The following is a 22,121-nucleotide window of genomic DNA, read 5'->3' on the forward strand; positions in this document are numbered from 1 at the left end:
CAAACAACCTACAGTGAGAATCAGCAAACCATGCCAAAAATTAAGCCAATGCTGCTTATCCAGCACGTAAGAAAATAACCCAACATAAGTTTTTAAAACAAATATTTCAACTGCTAAGCCTAAGGACATCCTCAGAGTCTTCAGTATCAACACCCACAACAGAAAATGTGCATCTCCCCACCCTCCCAAGCCCGTGTTGAGTATTCAGTGCTGGTGATGGCAGGGGCTGGTGCTGAGGCTTTCTGTGCACCTAAATGGCTCTTGGGTGTCGTGGGGTTGTGAGGTCCCCAGGATGAGGTGAGAGATGAAAACTGACTCCAAGTTTTCAGAAGACTGATATATTATATTATATTATATTATATTATATTATATTATATTATATTATATTATATTATATTATATTATATTATTATATTGTATTGTATTGTATTGTATTGTATTGTTACATTACATTACATATACAAAAATGGTACTAAAGAAAGAGAAAGGAGACATCCAGAAGGCCAGAAAAGAATGATAATGACTTGTGATTGACCAGAGTGTCCGACACAGCTGGACTGGGATTGGTCATTAATTAAAAACAATTCACATGGAACCAACCAAAGATGAACCTGATGGGAAGCAACCTCCAGACCACAATCCAAACATTTAGATAATTATTGTTTGCATTTCTTTTCTGAGGATTTTCAGCCTCTCGGGAGAAAAATCCTGGGCAAATGGATTTTTCAGAAAATATCATGGTGACAGTTGGAGTGTGAGCACAGGCAGCCTGGTGGGTGGATGGATGGATGGATGGATGGATGGATGGATGGATGGATGGATGGATGATGGATGGATGGATGGATGGATGGATGGTGGATGGATGGATGATGGATGGTGGATGGATGGATGGATGGATGGATGGATGGATGATGGACGGATGGATGGATGGATGGAAGGAAAGAAGGATGGATGGATGGATGGATGGATGGATGGATGGATGGATGAGGGATGGATGGATGATGGATGGATGGATGGATGGATGGATGGATGGATGGATGGATGGATGATGGATGATGGATGGATGATGGATGGATAGATGGTGGATGGATGGATGGATGGATGGACGGATGGATGGATGATGGATGGATGATGGATGATGGATGGATGGATGGATGGATGGATGGATGGATGGATGGATGGATGGATGGATGAGGGATGGATTGATGGATGGATGGATGGATGGTGGATGGATGGATGGATGGATGGATGATGGACGGATGGATGGATGGATGGAAGGAAAGAAGGATGGATGGATGGATGGATGGATGGATGGATGGATGGATGGATGGATGGATGAGGGATGGATGGATGATGGATGGATGGATGGATGGATGGATGGATGGATGGATGGATGATGGATGATGGATGGATGATGGATGGATAGATGGTGGATGGATGGATGGATGGATGGATGGATGGACGGATGGATGGATGATGGATGGATGATGGATGATGTATGGTGGATGGATGGATGGATGGATGGACGGATGGATGGATGATGGATGGATGATGGATGATGGATGGATGGATGGATGGATGGATGGATGGATGGATGGATGGATGGATGATGGATGGATGATGGATGGATGGATGGATGGATGGATGATGGATGATGGATGGATGGAAGGATGGATGGATGGATGGATGGATGGATGGATGATGGATGGATGGATGATGGATGGATGGATGGATGGATGGATGGATGGATGGATGGATGATGGATGGATGGATGATGGATGGATGGATGATGGATGGATGATGGATGGATGGATGGATGGATGGATGATGGATGATGGATGGATGGAAGGATGGATGGATGGATGGATGGATGGATGGATGATGGACGGATGGATGGATGGATGGAAGGAAAGAAGGATGGATGGATGGATGGATGGATGGATGGATGGATGATGGATGGATGGATGATGGATGGATGGATGGATGGATGGATGATGGATGGATGGATGGATGATGGATGGATGGATGATGGATGATGGATGGATGGATGGATGGATGGATGGATGATGGATGGATGATGGATGGATGGATGGATGATGGATGGATGATGGATGGATGGATGGATGGATGGATGATGGATGATGGATGGATGGAAGGATGGATGGATGATGGATGGATGATGGATGGATGGATGGATGGTGGATGGATGGATGGATGGATGGATGGATGGATGATGGACGGATGGATGGATGGATGGAAGGAAAGAAGGATGGATGGATGGATGGATGGATGATGGATGGATGGATGATGGATGGATGGATGGATGGATGGATGATGGATGAATGGATGGATGATGGATGGATGGATGGATGGATGGATGGATGGATGATGGATGGATGATGGATGGATGGATGGATGATGGATGGATGATGGATGGATGGATGGATGGATGGATGGATGGATGGATGGATGGATGGATGATGGATGGATGATGGATGGATGGATGGATGGTGGATGGATGGATGGATGGATGGATGATGGATGGATGATGGATGGATGGATGGATGGTGGATGGATGGATGGATGGATGGATGATGGATGGATGGATGGATGGATGGATGGATGGATGGATGGATGATGGATGGATGGATGATGGATGATGGATGGATGATGGATGGATGGATGGATGGATGGATGGATGATGGATGGATGGGTGGATGGATGGATGGATGGATGATGGATGGATGATGGATGGATGGATGGATGGATGGATGGATGATGGATGGATGGATGGATGGATGGATGGATGGATGGATGGATGATGGATGGATGGATGGATGGATGGATGGATGATGGATGATGGATGGATGGAAGGATGGATGGATGATGGATGAATGATGGATGGATGGATGGATGGTGGATGGATGGATGGATGGATGGATGATGGATGGATGATGGATGGATGGATGGATGGTGGATGGATGGATGGATGGATGGATGATGGATGGATGATGGATGGATGGATGGATGGTGGATGGATGGATGGATGGATGATGGATGGATGGATGGATGGATGGATGGATGGATGGATGGATGGATGATGGATGGATGGATGATGGATGATGGATGGATGATGGATGGATGGATGGATGGATGGATGGATGATGGATGGATGGGTGGATGGATGGATGGATGGATGATGGATGGATGATGGATGGATGGATGGATGGATGGATGGATGATGGATGGATGGATGGATGGATGGATGGATGATGGATGAATGATGGATGGATGGATGGATGGATGGATGATGGATGGATGGATGGATGGATGGATGGATGGATGGATCTGTTACTCCGTGTGGCACAGACAGATGTGCTGCTCGGGTAGTTCTGGTGACACCAATAAATACAACGAGCAGCCCTGTTTCCTGAGCTCATGGGTGCCCCAGGGACATCACAGCAGCACAGGGTGTCCAGCTGTGACCCACACACAGACCCACTCCCTGCAGGGAGCTCACAGCACCCCAAATTTCCTCTCTCACGACGCCAGGCACCTCTAGGAATCCCTAATGCCAGCTGCATAAATAAAACCTGCAGCTACTCCTGCCTGTGAAGGAGAACTTTATTGAGGAGGGAGAGACCAAAGATTTTCAGCACAGCCATCTGGCAGAGGACAAGGGGCATACAAGGAAAATAGGAGAGGTATTGAGACTCTTTGCTGGTAGGGAAGGATTTTGTAGCCTACTGACAGTTATAGCCATAAGAATTTATTCCATGAGACAGGTCTTGTTCAATATAAACACTGCCAACAACCAAGCCTGCCCTCACTGACAAAGTGAGTTTCCAGTATCTCACTAAATTAGTTGTTGCCCTTTAAGTCCTTACTTTTAAAAAAAATTAAAATAAATAAATAAACCCAAGAAACAATGTTATGACATACTCTATTGTGCCAGATTGTGATCCCAACATTGAAAACAAGACAGGGTGCCAATAATTCCAGGCAGAAACTCTCCATTATTTTACCTTAGCAGCCCTGTGCTTGTGTCAAATAGCTCATGGAAAGTGCTGGTACTCTAAGCACATTTAACACACTCCAGTTTCCAAATAACAACTAAAAATGAACATATACCAACATTTTCATGGCATGAATAATCTACAATGGAAGGTGCAGGTTATACATGAAATGCATGCAGAACTGGATATATTATTGATATAAGTATTACTTAGTAATAATTAATTGGATGGGTTCATGATTCAGGGGGTTTTAAGAGGGCTGAGGGAGCAGCCTGAATCTAGTAAGTGTTTTTAATCAAATGAGTCAATTACATTTGAATACTGTTCTTTGGAAGCTTTCAAAACTCCTTTTCAAATATGTTTTCCATTAATTATCCACCCTCCCCTCAGCACTCCACCCCACTCATATCCTTCCTGACCTGGGTGACTTGAAAATAACCTTGAATCAAGAAAGAACATCAGGAAATATAAATGGAAATGGCAGCTGATCAACCCTTAATAAAAGGTACATGGTATTAAAGCAGATCAGGCACCTGGTCCCATTTGATATATTTAGAAAAGTCTACTGAAGTCACTTAGATTAAATAATCCACCGCTGTGAAATTGCATCAGGTAAAAGGACAGACGTTTAATTTATGTCTTTGATGTAAGAAACACCATTTATGTGTTTTTATGAAAGCGGAGTAGGAATAAACAACCTTCACAATGCTGGGCTGTGCTCTTCAGTACCAGGTAGGGATTCCCCAAATGCACCCCAGGGGGAGGAGATTAAATAAAAAAGCCACCTGGGTGAACAGCAGGGACAAGGAAAGAGCAAGGGAAAAATCAGAAAGAAAATGGGCACACAAGTGACACACCCGGGAGCCAAGGCGAGTCCTGGGGCAGGGTCTGAGCATGGTGAAGCTGAACAACCTTGTCTTCCACCTCTGCAATAATGCAGCCCAAAGAATTTATTTCACAATCCCCAGGGCAACAAAACTTGGTGGTTTTTTTTTTAATTTTTGAATATTGTTACTGCTCAGCGCAAGGAGAATACAAAAGGCACAAAAACACTGAATTACAGATATATTCCAAGTAACTCAAGACAAGGAAAAAAGGCTTCAGCTTGAGTTAGCAGCAGTTATATCACATTCTGTTCATTAGTGCATAACAGTTTAAAGTTAAGTTTATTCTAGTTGCACAATTTTTTCCTGCTACAATTTAAACGTGAGCCAAGCCAGAATGAACTACTTCAAATTTAAATCAGATGGGAAGCGATTAAAAAAGAAAACAACCTCTTTTACTACCCCAGCAAAAAAAAAAAAAAATAAGTGAAACAGGAAATACATGCCACATACATGGTGTAGTAACACATGCATTAACAAAAAAAAGCATGTCAAAGGCACAAAAACACAGAGTTTTCATCTTTTTATTTTGCAATAAACTTGTAAGAATTCTGAATTTTTCGTTATCGTTCTGAGCCAATAGTAAATTTCTTCCAGAAAGAAGACGAGACTGATCACTGTACAGCAACTTGAAACAATGTCCTGGCATATATATTGCTTTTCACACGTGATTCCACTTCCTGACAACAAGCAGAGAGGAAAATTTAAGAAAGCAGAGTGGGAAGCCTTGCTGGTTTTCCTTACCAAAAAAAGAAAAAAATTCCTACTCTTTGGGCCAACAGTCCCATCTAGAACTGAATGTCCTGGGTGAAGGTTCAGTATCATCTTTCCCCTGTCCTTGGGGCCTGGTCATTCAGGGAGTTTTAATCCCTGTATCAGTCCTGGAGGGTATATAGGTGTGATATATATACCTATATATCACACCTAGGCTGGTCAGGTGTGATTTCCCCTTTGTGGAGCCCTCAGACCACCCCAAATCCCCTCCTTGCCCCATGTCTGTGGAAATGCTTCCCAGGAGGATTTTCCTCACCACTTTCCCAGGGGCTGCAGTGACACTGATGGTCCTGTGTGCCATTCACATTTTCTGAAAAATCCCTTTGCCCAGGATTTTCTCCTGGGAAGCTGAGAAGCCTCAGAGAAAAGGAAAACAATTCCTATCTCATTTGCTTCTCCTGTGTTTTGCCCCTTTGGAATGTGTTTGGAGATTGTTTACCCACAGGTGACTGTTCCATTGGATTCTGCTGGGAGTTGTTTTCACTCTTTGGCCAATCAGGGCCAAGCTGTGTCAGGGCTCTGGAGAGAGTCAGGAGTTTTCATTGTTATCTTTTTAGCTTTCTGTCTGCATCCTTTCTGTATTCTTTAGTATAGCATAGCACAATAAAATAATAAATCAGCCTTCTGAGAACATGGAGTCGGGTTCATCATCCCTGCAAATACAACGGTCCTGCCCTGTCCTGACCAGCCCTGGGGATGTGAGGGAGGATATCTGGCAGAGATCTGCTCTCTCCCAGTCCTCAGGAGCTTCTTCCAGGCACACCAGGAAATCATTGAAGAATATGGGTGGATTCGAAGTCAAACAGGTTTGCGTTCGTGAGCAAAAAAATTCTGAGTCACTCAAGAATTTAGAAAATTTTGAACTTTTGTATTACACCACAGTAATTTATAGGGGAAAAAAAATGTTTGTTTTTACTGCGTGTAACTGTCAAATGCTGACATTACTGTAAGGTGTGAAAGTATAAATATCCACACTTATTAGGAAAGATGAAAAACACAATCCAGAAAGATGAGGTGCCTTACACTGCTCAGAATAAAAGGACTTGGTTGCTTACAGTTCTCCACCCACCCTAAAACAGCAGTAGAAAGTCAGGACCTCTCAGCCAGGAGAGGAGAGATGCTCACAGCGAGAAATAAAGCGTGGCTGCCCTGGAAGCTGCACAAGCAGGACACGGTGAGCTGGAGAATCCATGGGAAAGGACACGGATGATGAACAAAGTCCTGCACGGGTTCCTGCAGAACTTTCTGTCCTGGTTATGTCCTGACCTGGTCCTGGTGAGAGCAGCAGGGACTGACCCAGAGCTCCCAGCACATGGCACAGCTTGGCAAGCACCACATTAACACCCGTGGGGCAGAAACCAGGCCAGGAACGTGCACCAGAAGCAGCTTGAAATTTACATGAGGCAAAACAAATGCTGGGGGGAAAGGGTCAAAGAGGGGGACACCACAAAGAGGGAGCAAACGTGTGAGCAAACATTTGGTATCACCCTGGCAATGAATGTCAATTATTTCAAAACTCATACATTCAATTTCTAGGGTGAGAGGCGCTCAAGAGGCAAGCGAGTCAGGACACAGAGAGCCCAGACAAGCATCCTTCTGCTCTGGATCACCCAGAAATGAAATGCATACAACATATGCATCCAAACACCCTCAAAAAAATTAAAAATAAAATCAAAAAATGAAAGACACATTTGTTATGGCGCTGGGAGCACAGTATTTTCCCCGTGTGTTCATCCACACAATGAAGATTTTGGCTTTTAACCCTTTGGCCGCTCCCAAAGGGTCAGGTGTGGACCCAGAACCCAAAGTTCTGTCCATCAACTCCTCCTTCACTGTCCAGTGGTGGAGTTTACCTCCTCAAATCCTGACTGGAGCTCAGATGTCACCACAGCGACAGGGCGACCCTCCCAAATATCCCAAACCCAGTGACAACAACACAAGTTGGGTAAAACATAATTATAAATCTACAAAACCTCTCTCAACCGGCACAGGTGATATTTGACGTGATATTTGTCTGTTAATGGTGGGAGCCAGCCACGGCATCCCATCCCACGGGTCGCTGCACACCTGGGGCCAGCAGGTGATGCTCCCACCTGCAGCAAGCAGCAAGGACACGAGCAAAAACCCCATCAGGGCCTGCCAGCTGGCACCCATCCCTGCAGAGATCTGCACCCCAAAAAGCCGGGTATGTGGCTTTTATATTCGCGGCCACGAAAACTCCGCGTCTCGAAAGGTTTGTGCATCAATTTCGCGTTCAGTCTGGGGTTTCAGTGGGTTGCTTCTTTGGTTTTGTTTTGGGGTTCCTTCGTTTTGGGGGTTTTCGTTTTAGTGCTTTTTTATTTTTGTTTTTTTGTTTTTTGTTTTGGGTTCTTTTCTTGGTTTTGACATTATGCAGCAAAGGCAGGCACAGGGGTTTTTAGTGGGTTGCTTCTTTGGTTTTGTTTTTGGGGTTCTTTGGTTTTGGGGTTCTTTGGGTTTTGGGGTTCTTTGGTTTTTTGTTTTGGTTTGGTTTTTTGTTTTTTGTTTTGGGGTTCATTTTTTTGTTTTGGCATTACGCAGCAAAGGCAGACACAGGGGCTTTTAGTGGGCTGCTTCTTTGGTTTTGTTTTTGGGATTCTTTGGTTTTGGGGTTCTTTGGGTTTTTTGTTTTGGGTTATTTTGGGTTTGGGGTTTTTTTAGTGTTTTTGTTTTGGTTTGGTTGGTTGGGGTTTTTTGGGCGTTCTTTTTTGTTTTTGACCTTATGTAGCAAGGCAGGTACAGGGGTTTTTAGTGGGGTGCTTCTTTGGTTTTGGTTTTGGGGTTCTTTGGTTTGGGGGTTTTTTGTTTTGGTGCTTTTTTTGTTTTTGTTTTTTGTTTTGGGTTCTTTTCTTGGTTTTGACATTATGCAGCAAAGGCAGGCACAGGGGTTTTTAGTGGGTTGCTTCTTTGGTTTTGTTTTTGGGGTTCTTTGGTTTTGGGGTTCTTTGGTTTTTGGGGTTCTTTGGTTTTTTGTTTTGTTTTGGTTTCTTGTTTTTTGTTTTGGGGTTCTTTTCTTGGTTTTGCCATTATGTAGCAAAGGCAGGTACAGGGGTTTTTAGGGGCTTGCTTCTTTGGTTTTGGGGTTCTTTGGGTTTTTGTTTTGTTTTGGGTTTTTTTGGGTTTGGGTTTTTTTTTGGGTGGGTTTTTTTGTTGTTGTTGTTTTGTTTGGTTGGGGTTTTTTGGGGGTTCTTTTTTTGTTTTTGGCATTATGTAGCAAAGGTAGGTACAGGGGTTGCTTCTTTGGTTTTGTTTTTGGGGTTCTTTGGTTTTTGGGGTTCTTTGGTTTTTTGTTTTGGTTTGGTTTTTTTTCGGTTTGGGGTTTTTTTAGTGTTTTTGCTTTGTTTGGTTGGGGTTTTTTGGGGGGTTCTTTGTTTTGTTTCTGACCTTATGTAGCAATGCCGTGTGTTTGAGGCTGCCTGGTGCAGGGAATGCAGCCCCAGTGTGCAAACACAGCAATGCTGGGACCTGTTCTGATGCACATCTCCTGCACACTGATCAGCAGAGGACAGAAATTCTTACACCATGTCCTGTGACACCTCTCATTGCATCATCATTCACCCCTCCCCTACAATTAACACGTTTATTTTCACAACAGCCAGTGAGGTAAGGAGGAAACACAAACCCCAGCAGGTTTTATGCAACTCAGCTTGGATGCCTGGTGAGATACAGCCATTGATCTCTGGTGTTTATAATGTTTAACATTTATATTTTAGCCACTACATTCACAGAGGTTGGTTCTGCCCCCCCCCGTATGCCTCCCTCCTGAGCCAATATGGGTCCCCAAAACAAGGATTAATTACCATTATGAATCACAATCACAATTCCTTCCTGAGTACTTGACAAGAAAGGAGGCCCTGCTATTTCTCTCAGCCATCAGGTGCTTGCTGGGCCAAGGCAGCACAACTGCAAGACCTCACAAAGCGACACGAAATCGACATAAAAACCTGAAATAATCCCACACACAGGGCTCAGCTGCACCCCAGCAGCCCTCCCTTGCCTGCTGCTCCTGACCAAGCTCTCACAAGAAGATACAATGCTTCAGAAATCAAATGCCATTGATTATCAATTGGTTATCAGCTCCTGCATGGATCACCCCGGGGCCATCAGCTCTGCTGTTCCCTTCACCCGCACACAAACACTGTGCAAACCCAGAGCACCACAGGGAGTATTTTCTTTTATTTATATATAATTATATCTCTGCTCTGGGGTGCCCTGACCCCCAGGGCAGCACTGGCTCGGACCCTCATCCATGGAGAAAGTTTCCCAGACTTCAAGACAGACTGGAACCCACAAAAGTGGGAAATAGATTATGGAGAGCAGTGTAGGTGTGTCACTGGGTGAGAAATTGAGGGTTTGGGGTTTTTAGTGTGTTGTGGATGGCAGCAAGATGGAGGGCACAGGGTGTCATCCTGGGTTTCTTCTTCATGCTGCTTCTTCCTCCTTCTCCATGGGTTTGGGTGGCATTTTGTAATTGGGCAGAAAAGTCCCCATTGCAGCTCTGTGGGATCAGTTATTGGGTTAAAAGGGAAAATAATCCAGGTGTCAGTTCTTAATTGAATGGTTTAGTCTTAAAAGCCCTTGTACCAAGAGATTGTTGGCCATTTTGTGCCTTCTAATGAAAAGCTGCAGAACTCAGAGCAGTGAGACTGTTTCACTGATAAGAAATAATAAACACCTGAGTCACAACATGAATTACTGTCTGAAGTGCCTTCAATCCAGACCCAGAGAAACCCACACAACTCCTGCATGACAGAGCTGGCGCTGCACAGGTGTCCCACTCTCCCACCACTTCTTCTCCACCATTCCCTCAGGAGAGATCTGCACTTGGCCTGCACCGTTTCGGCTCCTCCCAGCAGATTTATTTATTTATTTATTAATCAGGAGGAAGCATTTTTAATAGCTCACTGAAATTGTTCTGTGAGCGCCAAACTGAAGAGAACACGACTGGTGCAGAAGAAGGCTGCAATTTTCTTGTCATGCCTGATCCTCCATGAAGGCACAGGGTTAAAAATAAACCCTGGAGGACATCACACACATCCTGCCAAAGGTGCTGAGCATGATCCCCACAACCCCAGACAGAACACAAAATCTTTGGCATTTGCTGAAACAGCAGAAATAATTGGTGTAAGGCAGAGGAAGTGAGGAGAAATCAGAAAGAAACAGAAACAGCCATCCTAAACTTCCAACAGGTGGGGACCCAGCAAGTCCTGAGACATTCATTTATAAATTAGTTATAAATGAAAAATATAGTTATTGGCTTTCACATTTACATATTGGCTTTTGCAATTATTATTTATCATGAATATTCTGATATAGTGCTATTTGTAATTCCTTTTAACTGCTTTTTGATACTGTCAGTTTATACACTGTATATCTTATAATATATTCTTTTATAAAGTACATATTATATATATATAAGCATAAACTTTATAAAAGTATATTTATAAAATATACTTTAATAAATATATAAAAGTATATTTATCACACTACACTTATACAGAAATAGTAGTGTGATAAATATATCTTAGGCCTTAGCATAATATTAAAACAGACACTATGTAATGATAAAATGCCTTTATTTGTGTCACTAACTCAAACAATAGTATGAAATAACAACGTTTTTTCTCACATTTTATCTGAATGATAAGATTACAGTGACAAAAACCAGAATACCAAGGGAGAAATTTACTACCAACCCTCCAGTTATCAAGTAGTGTCAAAACACCAGAATGGAGAGGAAATAAAATATATCGATTTAATCTACAGGATGGCATGCAGACAAGTCAAAGGGTAAAACCAAGCAAAAGAAATTCCTGGAACATCTAAACTCACAAAAATGTTTCAATATGCATAACTCTCATTAATACGCATTTCCCCACTGTAATGAAAATACACAGGAAAATTGTTTTAAGCTAATGGTGTGCCTCTGGCATTTTGGCAAGGCACCCCAGCACTGGATATTGCCCCTTTTATCGCTCACTAAACTCTGATTTTAAAAAATTTAAAGAGTGGAACTTGGTTTTGACAAGAGAGAAAACACCAGCAGGGTGGAGAGGTTCAGGACCCAACATGGGTCCTAAAACACAACCTTTTTTTTTTAAATATGTAGTGGAGATGATCAGATCTACCACAAAATAAAGAAAAATAACAAAAATCCAAACCCCCCCCAAAAAACCCACACACAAAAACCCCCCCAAAAAACCACACATTAAAAAAAAAACACCAAAAAGAAAACCCCAACACACTTCCAAAAGTAAAATTAAAAATTATAATATAGCTCTTTTCAGAATTGGCAGCTTATAACACTTCCTAAAAAAACTCAGTTGGTTCTGAGCTCATGGCAAACACCAAAAGAAACTGAAATGGCTGGACTGACTTGGGGAAGCCTCTGCTTCTATAAATACTGATTCTGTAGCTCAAACAGAAAACCTTGCGGGATTGGTAAATCCAAAAAAAAAAAAAAAAAAATTTAAATTGGAAGCTCAATTGGAAGCATATGTTCCTACACATTCAGTGCAGAGGCACAGTGTTAAAAATACCCATCCCTCAACCAGTAATGACTGGAACACAGAAAGAGCTGGGGAGAGGTGCTCCCCAAAAACTCACGTTCCTGACCCACAGCCCCACCAGCTCTGTTCTCCACCCTGACAAACCCTGGCCCGAAAAAAAACAGTGAAAAAATTAAAAATCAAGCTTAAAAGTTAACTCAAGGTAAACTAAGATAAATGAAGTACAATTACTCAGTAAGTTAGGGACTGAGCTGCTATTTCTGTGCTCAGAACTTGCTCTGCACAGATCTCCTGGCACATCTGAGGCACTGAGCAGATGAGGCCAAATCGATGCAGCTCCATCAATAAGGGAGACAAAACCAAATGAGCAGCAGCACTGGCTGCGAGACAGGTGGGAGAGTGGAACCCACATTAAACTGTTGGAGTGCTTTATTTGGACTTTATCTGCGTGCTCTCGTGCCCACCACGAGCCCCTGGGCACCCCTGGCATGCTGGAGGCTGGCACTGTGGCTCACATCATTCCCGCAGGGAATTCTGCTCTCCAGGCCCTGGGATTTTGCATTTCCAAGCCAGCTCTGACCTGTGCTTGCAGCCACTGACATTTCACCTGCTGGCCAAGAGCATTTCCCAGCAACTCCACAAACAAGCCCTTGCCAAATGTCATTTGTCTGGGGATCTAATTATCATCCAATAACTTAATTACACATTATGCACTTCTGTTAGAGCACATTGTGATGTTTCAGGATATTACAATGCCTTGCAGGGGAAAGCTGAGGACCTCAGTCCATGTTTTCTATCCAGTAAAACTTTGTCTCACCAAAATCTGATCTTATTATCCACACTCCTTTTAATTACTTGTGGGGTCTCCTGCTGCCTTTCACCCTCAGGGGGGACCAAAAGTCAAGAACAGAAAACAAAATGGATCAGGCTCAGGTGCCTGACCAAAACCGCTGCACGTGGATGAGGGCAGCCAAAGGTTTAATAAAAAACTATTAAATGTCATCAATGTTCTCCAAGCTCTGTCTGTGTGGATCCAACAGACCCCTGAGGAGGGATATCAGGAATAAACCACCCCTCCCTGCAGCTCCATTGTCAGCTGTGCAGGCTCCCCACACATGCACAGCTACAAACAACCCACTTGGCAACACAACACAAGGAACATACATCTTGAAGAGTTGGGAGGAAATGCCTAAATTCTGGCAAATCTGCAAATAAATACGGCTGTGAGATTTCCCCGTCCTTCTCTTTATTCACAAAATGTGCTCACGAAACATTTCTCACAGAGCAGAGCTCAGTCCCTGGGTGGATCACAGAGGGGTTTGTGCTTGTGTGTCTGGTTGCTGGCTTGGCTTGTGTTCTTTTCCATTTGTTTGTTTGTTGGTTTGGGGGTTTGTTGGTTTGGGGGTTTCATTAATTTTTGTATTTATTTCTCACCTGTCGCAGACATCTTTTATGAAAAATCCTTTCCTTAGGATTTTTTCTCCTGAGAAGCTGGGAGGCCTCAGGAACAAAATGTAAACAATGGTTATCTGCTGCTGTGGAATGCAACAGGTGCATCTGGGATTGGTCTCATGTGGTTGTTTCTAATTAATGGCCAATCACAGTCAGCTGGCTTGGACAGAAAGCCAAGCCACAAACCTTGGTTATCATTCTTTCTGATTCTATTCTTAGCTTAGCCAGCCTTCTGAGGAAATCCTTTCTTGTATTCTTTTAGTATAGTTTTAACGTAATATATACCATACAATAATAAATCAGCCTTGTGAAACACGGGGTCAGATCCTCGTGTCCCCCCTCATCCTGGGACCCCTGTGAGCACGGTCACACTGCTGCCTTAGGTCAGGGGGATGCTGCAAATTCACTTTTCCTTTCCTCTCAAGGGAAAGAGGGAAGCTCAGTGCCAGTGCCTCGTGCTCTGCTGCCCACCAAAACACAGACCACAGGAATCTGAAATATTTGGGGAACGTGCCCCCACAGTCTGATGTCCCCAGCAGGGACTGGGGGACAACCAGGGAAGGTGGCCAAGAGCAGGTCACCCCAAAGCTGCCTCCACACAGGAGCACTGAGAGACTCTGCCGCCACAGGCAGCTCCCTGCCCACACGCCAGCAGTAAGAATTATGGGCAATATAAATCCTGAAGGTGCCAAAAAACCCCAACACTCCTCAGTCATCTGTGTGAGATTTGCTGATCACTCATATCGCGTGCTGCATTTCTCTCACCGATCCCAACAGTCATCTACAGTATTGAATGCACAGGATGCTGAGCAACTCAAGGGGGCTGCCCAAAAAAAAAAAAAAATTGAATAACTTTTAATAAATTTCATCTTCATTTAAAAAATGCCCTTTAAGTGCTGTTGGTTGGTTGAACATTAAAGCAGCTGAAGGTAGAGCAAAGCTGTTGGTGGCATGTGCCAAGCTGTGAGTGTAAAACAGAGAGGATCTACAAAACCAGAGCTGCAACAGGCAGAAAAAAAAAAAATTCAAATGATTGGATTCTGTTAATCTGTGGGGACATGCACCTAATACTGCATTTAATTTTGCTAAGTGGGAGGAAGATTATTGCTGGCAAGACACAAAGAATATCTCTGCTCCAATCATGCAACATTTACAACCTTAAATACTCCGAGGCAGTTATTAATAACAGTATCAGAACATTTCCACGTATTCAATGCACAGTTACGAAAGAAACTAAACACACAGGCCTCCTCCCAACACAGACAATAATAATCATGTTAATATTTACATTCCTCTAATCACTTGTTTCCAGTAATATTTCAAAAAGTATCTGTGAACTTGCTGGGTAACAAGTGCAAGCCTTCTGTGAGGCTCTGCAGAAAGCACAATTTGGGGCATTTTGCTTTATTTTTGAAAGAGTCTAACCCCCCACTGAGACAGAGCCAGCCGTTCTCTTTCCAGAGTTTGGGAAAGAAAAGCAGAAATGTGTTCCCATCCAGACTCCCAGTGCCACAGTGAAGGACCTGTTGGGAGCTGCTCTTGTTTACAGCCCTCAGCTCCCCTGGGAAGAAGCAGTTTAGCTAAAATCAGAACCTATCTGCATGCGCTATTTACATGCCCTAATCTGCTGATTTGAAACTCAGCCTCTTCCACGTTGTTATTCCTTCAATAAATCTATGTGTTCCTTTTTCTGCCTGAAATGTGAAATCAGAGTGTACAGCAACACCTGTTTGGTGCTTACAGAAACTCTTCTAAAATCTGAGGGAGATCAAAGCTCAGATTTTTCTTTAAAAACAAGAATTCCCTCCGCAGATCATTCAGTATATGCAGCACGCTCAATTTGATCACACATTTCCAGAATATCACTTGATTCACTCTTTATGCAGTCATTATCAACACAGGCTCTGTACTTTTAACAGATTTTCCTTTGAAGCAAATATCCCTGTGAAGGAAAAAAAAAACCACACTAATATGTTAATGGAAAGGGCAAAATAAGCACATTCTGCCATGGCAATTGTTCCTCAAGCCCTTAATGCTGCAATATCAGAGCAAATCTTGCGAAGGCATTTGGATCTTCCTCAGAATGGTGGCTCCTGTCACACCTGAACATCCCAGCAGGGTGGAATGTGTCACTGCCCAGCACCTGGGCTGGCTGGGACAGGGACACCACATCTGGACACATCTGGCAGCCCAGCCCAGCCCTCCTCCCACCACTGAGCCCTGGCAATTCACAGAGTTTCAGCCGGCACATGACCTGAGAGTCAGCACCCAAACAACTGGAAACCAGCACTGAAAGGACCTGCAAGGCAGGGAAAGCAAAATCTGTTTGTCCTACAAGCATTTTCTGTAATCTTTATTATGTAACTTGGACAAAATGCATTGCTTTTTCACATATCCACTCAAGGTATGCTGATGAAGCTCCCTCGTGTGATTAACTCCTCCTTCTCTCTCTCATTTGTGTAATTTTATAGCACATATCACTCTGATGTCTATCACATCACTCTAATTTACTCAGGTAAATAAAACCCAAACTAAAGCAGATAACTTTTGTCTTTTGTCCCTTCTTTGGAGCAAGCTGAGTCTTCAAAAACTGCCACAGAGCTTCTCTCCTTTTTCTTTTTTTTTTCATTCCATTAATACATTTGTGTGGTGAAATCAAAGCAAATTAAATCTATGCAGTATTTTTTCACTGCCAGGGGTTAGCATGTGCAATATCGACTTTTCATTATCATCTGATTAAAGTTTGCCTGCCTCTGTTAATAAGCTGGAGGTTCGTGGCATATTGCTTTACACCTTTAAAAATGTGAGCACATTTTCTAAATGAAAGAGACTGCTTAATTTTCAAATGTTTTCATTCTTTTTTTCCTTGCAATGGATCAGTTTTGGCCACTGAGGGAATTTCCTGTACACCCTAGCAGAGATTTGTGTTTGTATGTGTGTTTACAAACAAGGGCGCACTTCAATGATTAAACACCTGTAAAAGCTACTCACACTCAAAAGCTTTGAACAAGCAAAAGGTGAACAGAAAAGGATATTTCCTGATGGTCTCTCTTGAAAATTCAAACAGCATCCCATTTAAAAAAAAAAAAATACAAAACAAAACCGAGGCATTCTTCTGCCTCTTTAATAGCAGCCTGCTATTCTTGAAAGCACCCAACACAGTTGATGTCTGAAGCAATAAAAGCTCAGCTTCCTGCCCTGTAATTATTACTAGATGCAATTATGAACAACTCATTCATCACTATAAAAGCACAACTTAAGGCTCGCAGGCTTAAGGAGGACAGACAGGGAAGGGGTTGGTTTCAGGCAGGTCCCTTGGCCAAGCCGTAATTTACCAACACCGCCGGTAAACAGCCGTAGTAATCCGGTGTAAAAGAGGCAACATCCATGTCTAATATCACCTGGGATCCTCCAGCACTCCATTTACAACGCCATGAAAACATGCCTCAGAGCAGTTTTCATGGGCAGGACCTGGAGGGTGAACACGACACGACCGCCACCATCCCGGCTCGCCAAAGTTCGCTGGCTCAGCCACAAGGCTGCCTGGGCACACCAGGATTATTTACAGGTGGGGGAAAAAACATCAATATAAGGCGAGGCTCTGAGCTCTCCCGGCAAAGCTGCCGCTCCAGGACAGCTCAGAGATGCGCTGGGTTTCAGCACACGGCTGCGGTCCGTGTCACTTCCTCAGCAGCGTGAGGAAACACCTGCAGCCAGCCCGAAACAGCGCCTGGAACCACCCAAACTTCCCCAAACCCGCCCCGTGCTGGGGGGAAAGGCACCGGGGCACGCCAGCACCGGCTTCGAGCACATTGCAAACGAGATCAGGGATTCAGACTGCGAGGCAACAGGAGGTGTGTGGGTACGACACCCGCTCTCTATCCACGCCGAGCGAGCAGAGCGTCCTTCCCTTGCCGGTTATGTAATACACGCGAGTGTTTAACCACTGCTGCTCTGACACACGCATGTCACACAGATCAGCTTTGGGCAGGATCAGCGGGGCCGCCGGGGCGGGAATTGGGCAGGAACTGGGCAGGAACTGGGCAGGAATTGGGCAGGAATGGGGCAGGTCACGGTCGCCCCCCGGGGAAGGAATCCCACCCGAGCCCCGGGCGGTCCCAGCCCCGCAGCCCCGGGCCGGACCCGGCTCGGGCTCAGTGCCATCAGTGCCATCCCAGGGCTGCCACCCCTGCCCGGATGTCGCGGGCTGCCATCAGGGCAGGGCTCACCTGCCCGGCTGTGTGCCCCCAGAGCATGGCTGGCAGCGGGGCAGCCCCACGGGCAGGAAGGGCTCAGGGACTCCTCACGGTGCCCGGTGCTGCTCTCCGGGACTCTGGCCCCGTGCTGAGTTTGCTGAGAGACGCACAGCTGCGTTTCTCCACGCGGCACAAGCGCTGGCACCGAGACCACTCCACACCTGCCCTGTGAAATGCCCCTCTCCGGGCAGCGCACCGAAACTCGGCGGCTCTCACAGGGCGTGCAAACACAAGGCTGGGCGAGGAACGAGGAGCCACCGGCGAGCACTCGGAGCCGCCGGCCCCGCTCTTGGCCCGCGCTCGGGAGCCGCCGCTGGCGGGGCCGGGCCGGGCCGGGGGCGGCACCGCCGGGAATGCGAGGGGGCGGCCCGAGGGCCCGCTGTCCCTCCCCGCTGCCCTCCACCCGCGGCTGGGGCGGTACCTGCTTGTCCAGCGCGGCATCCTTGGCGCTGCCCGCGGCGCATCCCTTGGGAGCGGGCACCCGCTCGCAGTTGCAGCCCTCCAGCATGTACATGCCGGCGGGGCGGGCGCTCTGCTCGCCCTCGAAGTAGAAGAGCACGTTTTGGTAGAGGGCGAACCACTTCTCGTGCCAGCGGTTGGTCTCCGCCGTCTTCTTGCTGAGGTAGCCGCGCTTGGTGCCCTCCTTGCGGGCCAGCAGCGCCAGGTACAGGGCGTGCCCCTCGTTGTACCGCACGCTCTTCTGCATCGTGCCCGGAGCCCGCGGCCGCGGCGCAGCCTCGCCGGGCGCTCTCGGAGCAATTCATGGGCTCCGGCACGCACCGACGGGGCGGCCCCGGCCCCGCGCCCCGCCCCGCCCCGCGCCGCCTCCCGCCGCCCCAGGCACCGGCTCCGCCGGCGGCGAGCGGCCCCCCGGGCGCTGACGTGGGGGATCAGCCGTAAATCCGCTTTGGAGAGCGATTTAAAGAGCAAAGTCGCCGCCGCCGCAGCGCCCGGGTCCCTGCCCCCCGCCACCCTTCCCCCCATCCCCGCATCCCTTCTCTCTCCATCATTCCATCCCTCCATCTCTCCATCCCCCCATCTCTCCATCCCTCCATCCCCCCATCTCTCCATCCCTCCATCCCCCCGTCCCTCCGGGATGCGGAGCGGGGCTCCCCGCGGGCCCCGCAGCGCTGTCCGGGCCGGCCCGGGAGCCGCGGGGGTGATTTGGGGCTGCCCCGTGGTTTCTCGATAGTTTCCGCCTTTTTCCCGTTCTTCGAGCGAAAATCTTGGAAAGCGGCAGGGCCGGGCGAGCGCGGCCGCCGGAGCCGGGTAACTTCGCTCCCGAGCTGTGGCGAAAGAATTAAAGCAAAAGGCAGCAGGGAAACACAAGAGGAATATCAGAAACCCGTCACTTTTAACGCGAAATTCAGGCCGATAAAAGCGCGGGGCAGCGTCCCGGGGGTCGCCGCAGCCCCGCGTGTCCCTGGGCAGGGCGGTGGGCGCAGAGAGAGCCCCGGCTCGGGCTGGGGGGCTCTGCGGGGCTCGCCTGCCGCAAACGGGACCATTCACAGATCCCGCAGCGCCGGGGAGCGGCACACATGACGGGAACATCTCGGGAGCGAGTGCGAGGGGGGCAGCAGGGGCTGGCTCCTGCACCCCGACACCTGCCCACCTTCATCACAGCCAGCAAACTGGCATCCAGAATTGTTTTGCATAAAACACACCAGTATGGAAATTGAGCGACTTAAACTTCCTCTTAGGGCTCTTTCGGGAGAAGCCTTGGAACTCTTTCATTTGAAAACCTGTTTTGCATACGTAGCTCTCGCTGCCTTTCGCTTTGCTGCGTCTCGTGAGTAAAAAAGAAAAAGGAATAAAAATGTGGAAGTTACAATATTCAGTATTGCCGTATAATGCGCAGGATGGGTTAGAAAATATTTCCTGTGTGATCTGTGTCAGCACCTGTGGTTCTGTGCGTTATTTGCAGGAACTACGGGCCTGTGCAGGGTTGTAAGGCTCTCATCTTGTCGACGGACAATTTTGTATTAGAAAAACACAAACAGATGCACAAACCCTGCTGGAATTTCCTTTGCCTTGTGCCTTCTCGCAGTGAAATCAGAGCCCAGCACACCAAGGCCGGGGAAGCCGAGGCTTTGGGCAGGTGTGACAGGAGTGGTGCCCCTGCCAGTGCACCAGCTCCTGTGTGGAATTCCATGGAATTCCTGCAGCAAAGGGCAAGGCAGCCAGAGCAGCAAGCAGACATCTGACACTCAGTGAGGAGCTGCAGCTTTCCAGAGCAAGCACGTCGTACATCACGGGGAAATCCTACAGCAAGAGCCCATCCTTGCCAAGATAAAGTTGCGGGCTTTTGTCCCAGCTGACGTAATTTGTGCTTTAGTAAAGCTTTTGCACCAGTCACGAATGATCACACGTCATCTGTTCCACCAGGTCACCTGAGACACACAGAAAAAAATAAATGACAGGAGGTAAATTTTGTTTAGAAAGAAAGAAAGAAAGAAAGAGAGGGTTTTCTTTGACTACATCATTTTCTCCCAGACATGCAGGCACTTTTCCTCAGCTGAAAATGTTGAATATGTCATTGCATAGCAATCTGTAGGAACTAAAAGGAGTCTAATATTCCTGGTCACTACAGTAAATGCTGTCTGTATAACCATCAGCTTGTCCTTTATTGTTCAAGTATGATTTAGTTCTCTCCATGACATTATCTTTATTACTTATCCCTGATCATTCTCATACAAGTACAACTTACGTTTTCTTGCTGTAAATGTCTACAACATATATATGAATGTATATGCTATCTAATACATCCAAATGTCTCTGTGTATCTATATGGGATTATTTTTTAAAATTCTTCATTATCAACATTAAAGAAGGGTTTTTTTGTGCTTTAAAAAAAAAGGAATTCTAGCCCAAATTCATATGTATGAACACGATCAAGTTATATGTGCAAACAGATGTAAAGGAATCCGTGGATGTAATTTATTCCATGGGGCTCTGAGGAAGAGAACATGCAGATAAGCACAGTTTTACTTTATTTCATATCCCTAGATTCATTTTATTGTATTTTAATTCCAGGGCATTCATTTATGAAAACACATTCCCAAGTGTTGCCAGGATGGGCTCCGAGGACCTCGCTGTAGAACTACAGGGGAAAGTTGTGGTCCTGTTTCAGCAGAGATAATTTGACCCAATTAGGCTACATTTAACCTGAAATTTCCTCTGGGAACTAGTCCCATGCAAGGTGTTCAAAGATGCCATAAGTAGGGAAATACATGGAGTTGTGTTCCACAGCAGTGGAATTGCTGAGTCCCACACCCAGAAGTGACCCTGGGAATTTGGGGAACAGGGCAGTGAGTTGTCAATCCTCTGGGTGACAAAAAAATCTAGAAAATCTAGTTCAGAAATCATGTAAAATTTAGGCCTGTATCCTAAAAAGCACTTCAGAGAAAGTGCTGTTAATGTAAAGGCAGTAAAAACTGTCTAAAGCAATGGAGGAAAAGTTATCAACATTATACTGCTGCTTTTATGTCTGGTTTTGTATATACGTGTTCTACTTTTTTTATGTTTATGTCACTAAATCACTATTTGCATTTTCATATCAAGGTAATGTATCAAATACAAAACAGTTCAGTACAGCTGTTGAAGAAGTGCTGCAATATCTTCTGGGGAAAAAAACCCAGTTTCGCTAAGAATGCCCCTCTCTGTCTCTTCTTGCAGATTGTTTGAGAAGCAGAACTGAACCAGTCTCTTCTCTGTGATTTTACTCATTTTTGCTGATCTAATTGTTTGCTCTTCAAGACACACAGTATAACTTGGCTACCTGAGATTCAGTTATCTGATAAAGCAGGAAAATTGTGAAATACACACCTCACATCACTGCCATTCCAAGTCCAGAATATCTTGCAAACAAGTTTGAGTTTAATACGGCTGATGACGCCCTTTGAGAGTTACTATTCCTGTTTTGTGGAGACATTCTGGGATGGAGTTTCCTTGTTAAATCAATTTGAAGTCACTCTGTATACCACAGTGGTAATTCACTCCTGATGGATTTACTTGTGGCTGCTCAGGGGGGTGAGAGAGGTGGTGACACAGGTGTCCATGAGATTCCCTCCTTCAGGAATCCCAGCCCAACACCCAGTGGGAGCTCCAGCAGAAGGCAGACAACTGCAAATCACCTGTTATGCGGGTGAGGATATCATCATCATCATCATCATCATCATCATCATCATCATCATCATCATCATCATCATCCTT

At 45.8% G+C, this 22,121-nt stretch overlaps 1 protein-coding gene across 6 annotated transcripts in view; it reads right to left on the reverse strand.

The window, feature by feature from the left end:
• Window positions 1-18,741, reverse strand: part of RASGRF2 (Ras protein specific guanine nucleotide releasing factor 2) — a 128,285-nt gene extending 109,544 nt beyond the window's left edge. For 2 of the 6 annotated variants that reach the window (XM_074532302.1, XM_074532301.1), the window contains exon 1: window positions 18,331-18,740. In XM_074532302.1, the coding sequence (XP_074388403.1) occupies window positions 18,331-18,615 (285 nt within the window). In that variant the 5' untranslated portion in view covers window positions 18,616-18,740. Of the gene's footprint in view, window positions 1-17,882; window positions 17,925-18,330 lie in introns of those variants that run through there. The other 4 variants (XM_074532300.1, XM_074532299.1, XM_074532303.1 and 1 more) reach the window with 3 other exon arrangements.
• Between the last annotated feature and the right edge of the window lie 3,380 nt (window positions 18,742-22,121).

The sequence above is a fragment of the Zonotrichia albicollis genome, chromosome Z (assembly GCF_047830755.1).
Source record: "Zonotrichia albicollis isolate bZonAlb1 chromosome Z, bZonAlb1.hap1, whole genome shotgun sequence".
Lineage (NCBI taxonomy): Eukaryota > Metazoa > Chordata > Aves > Passeriformes > Passerellidae > Zonotrichia > Zonotrichia albicollis.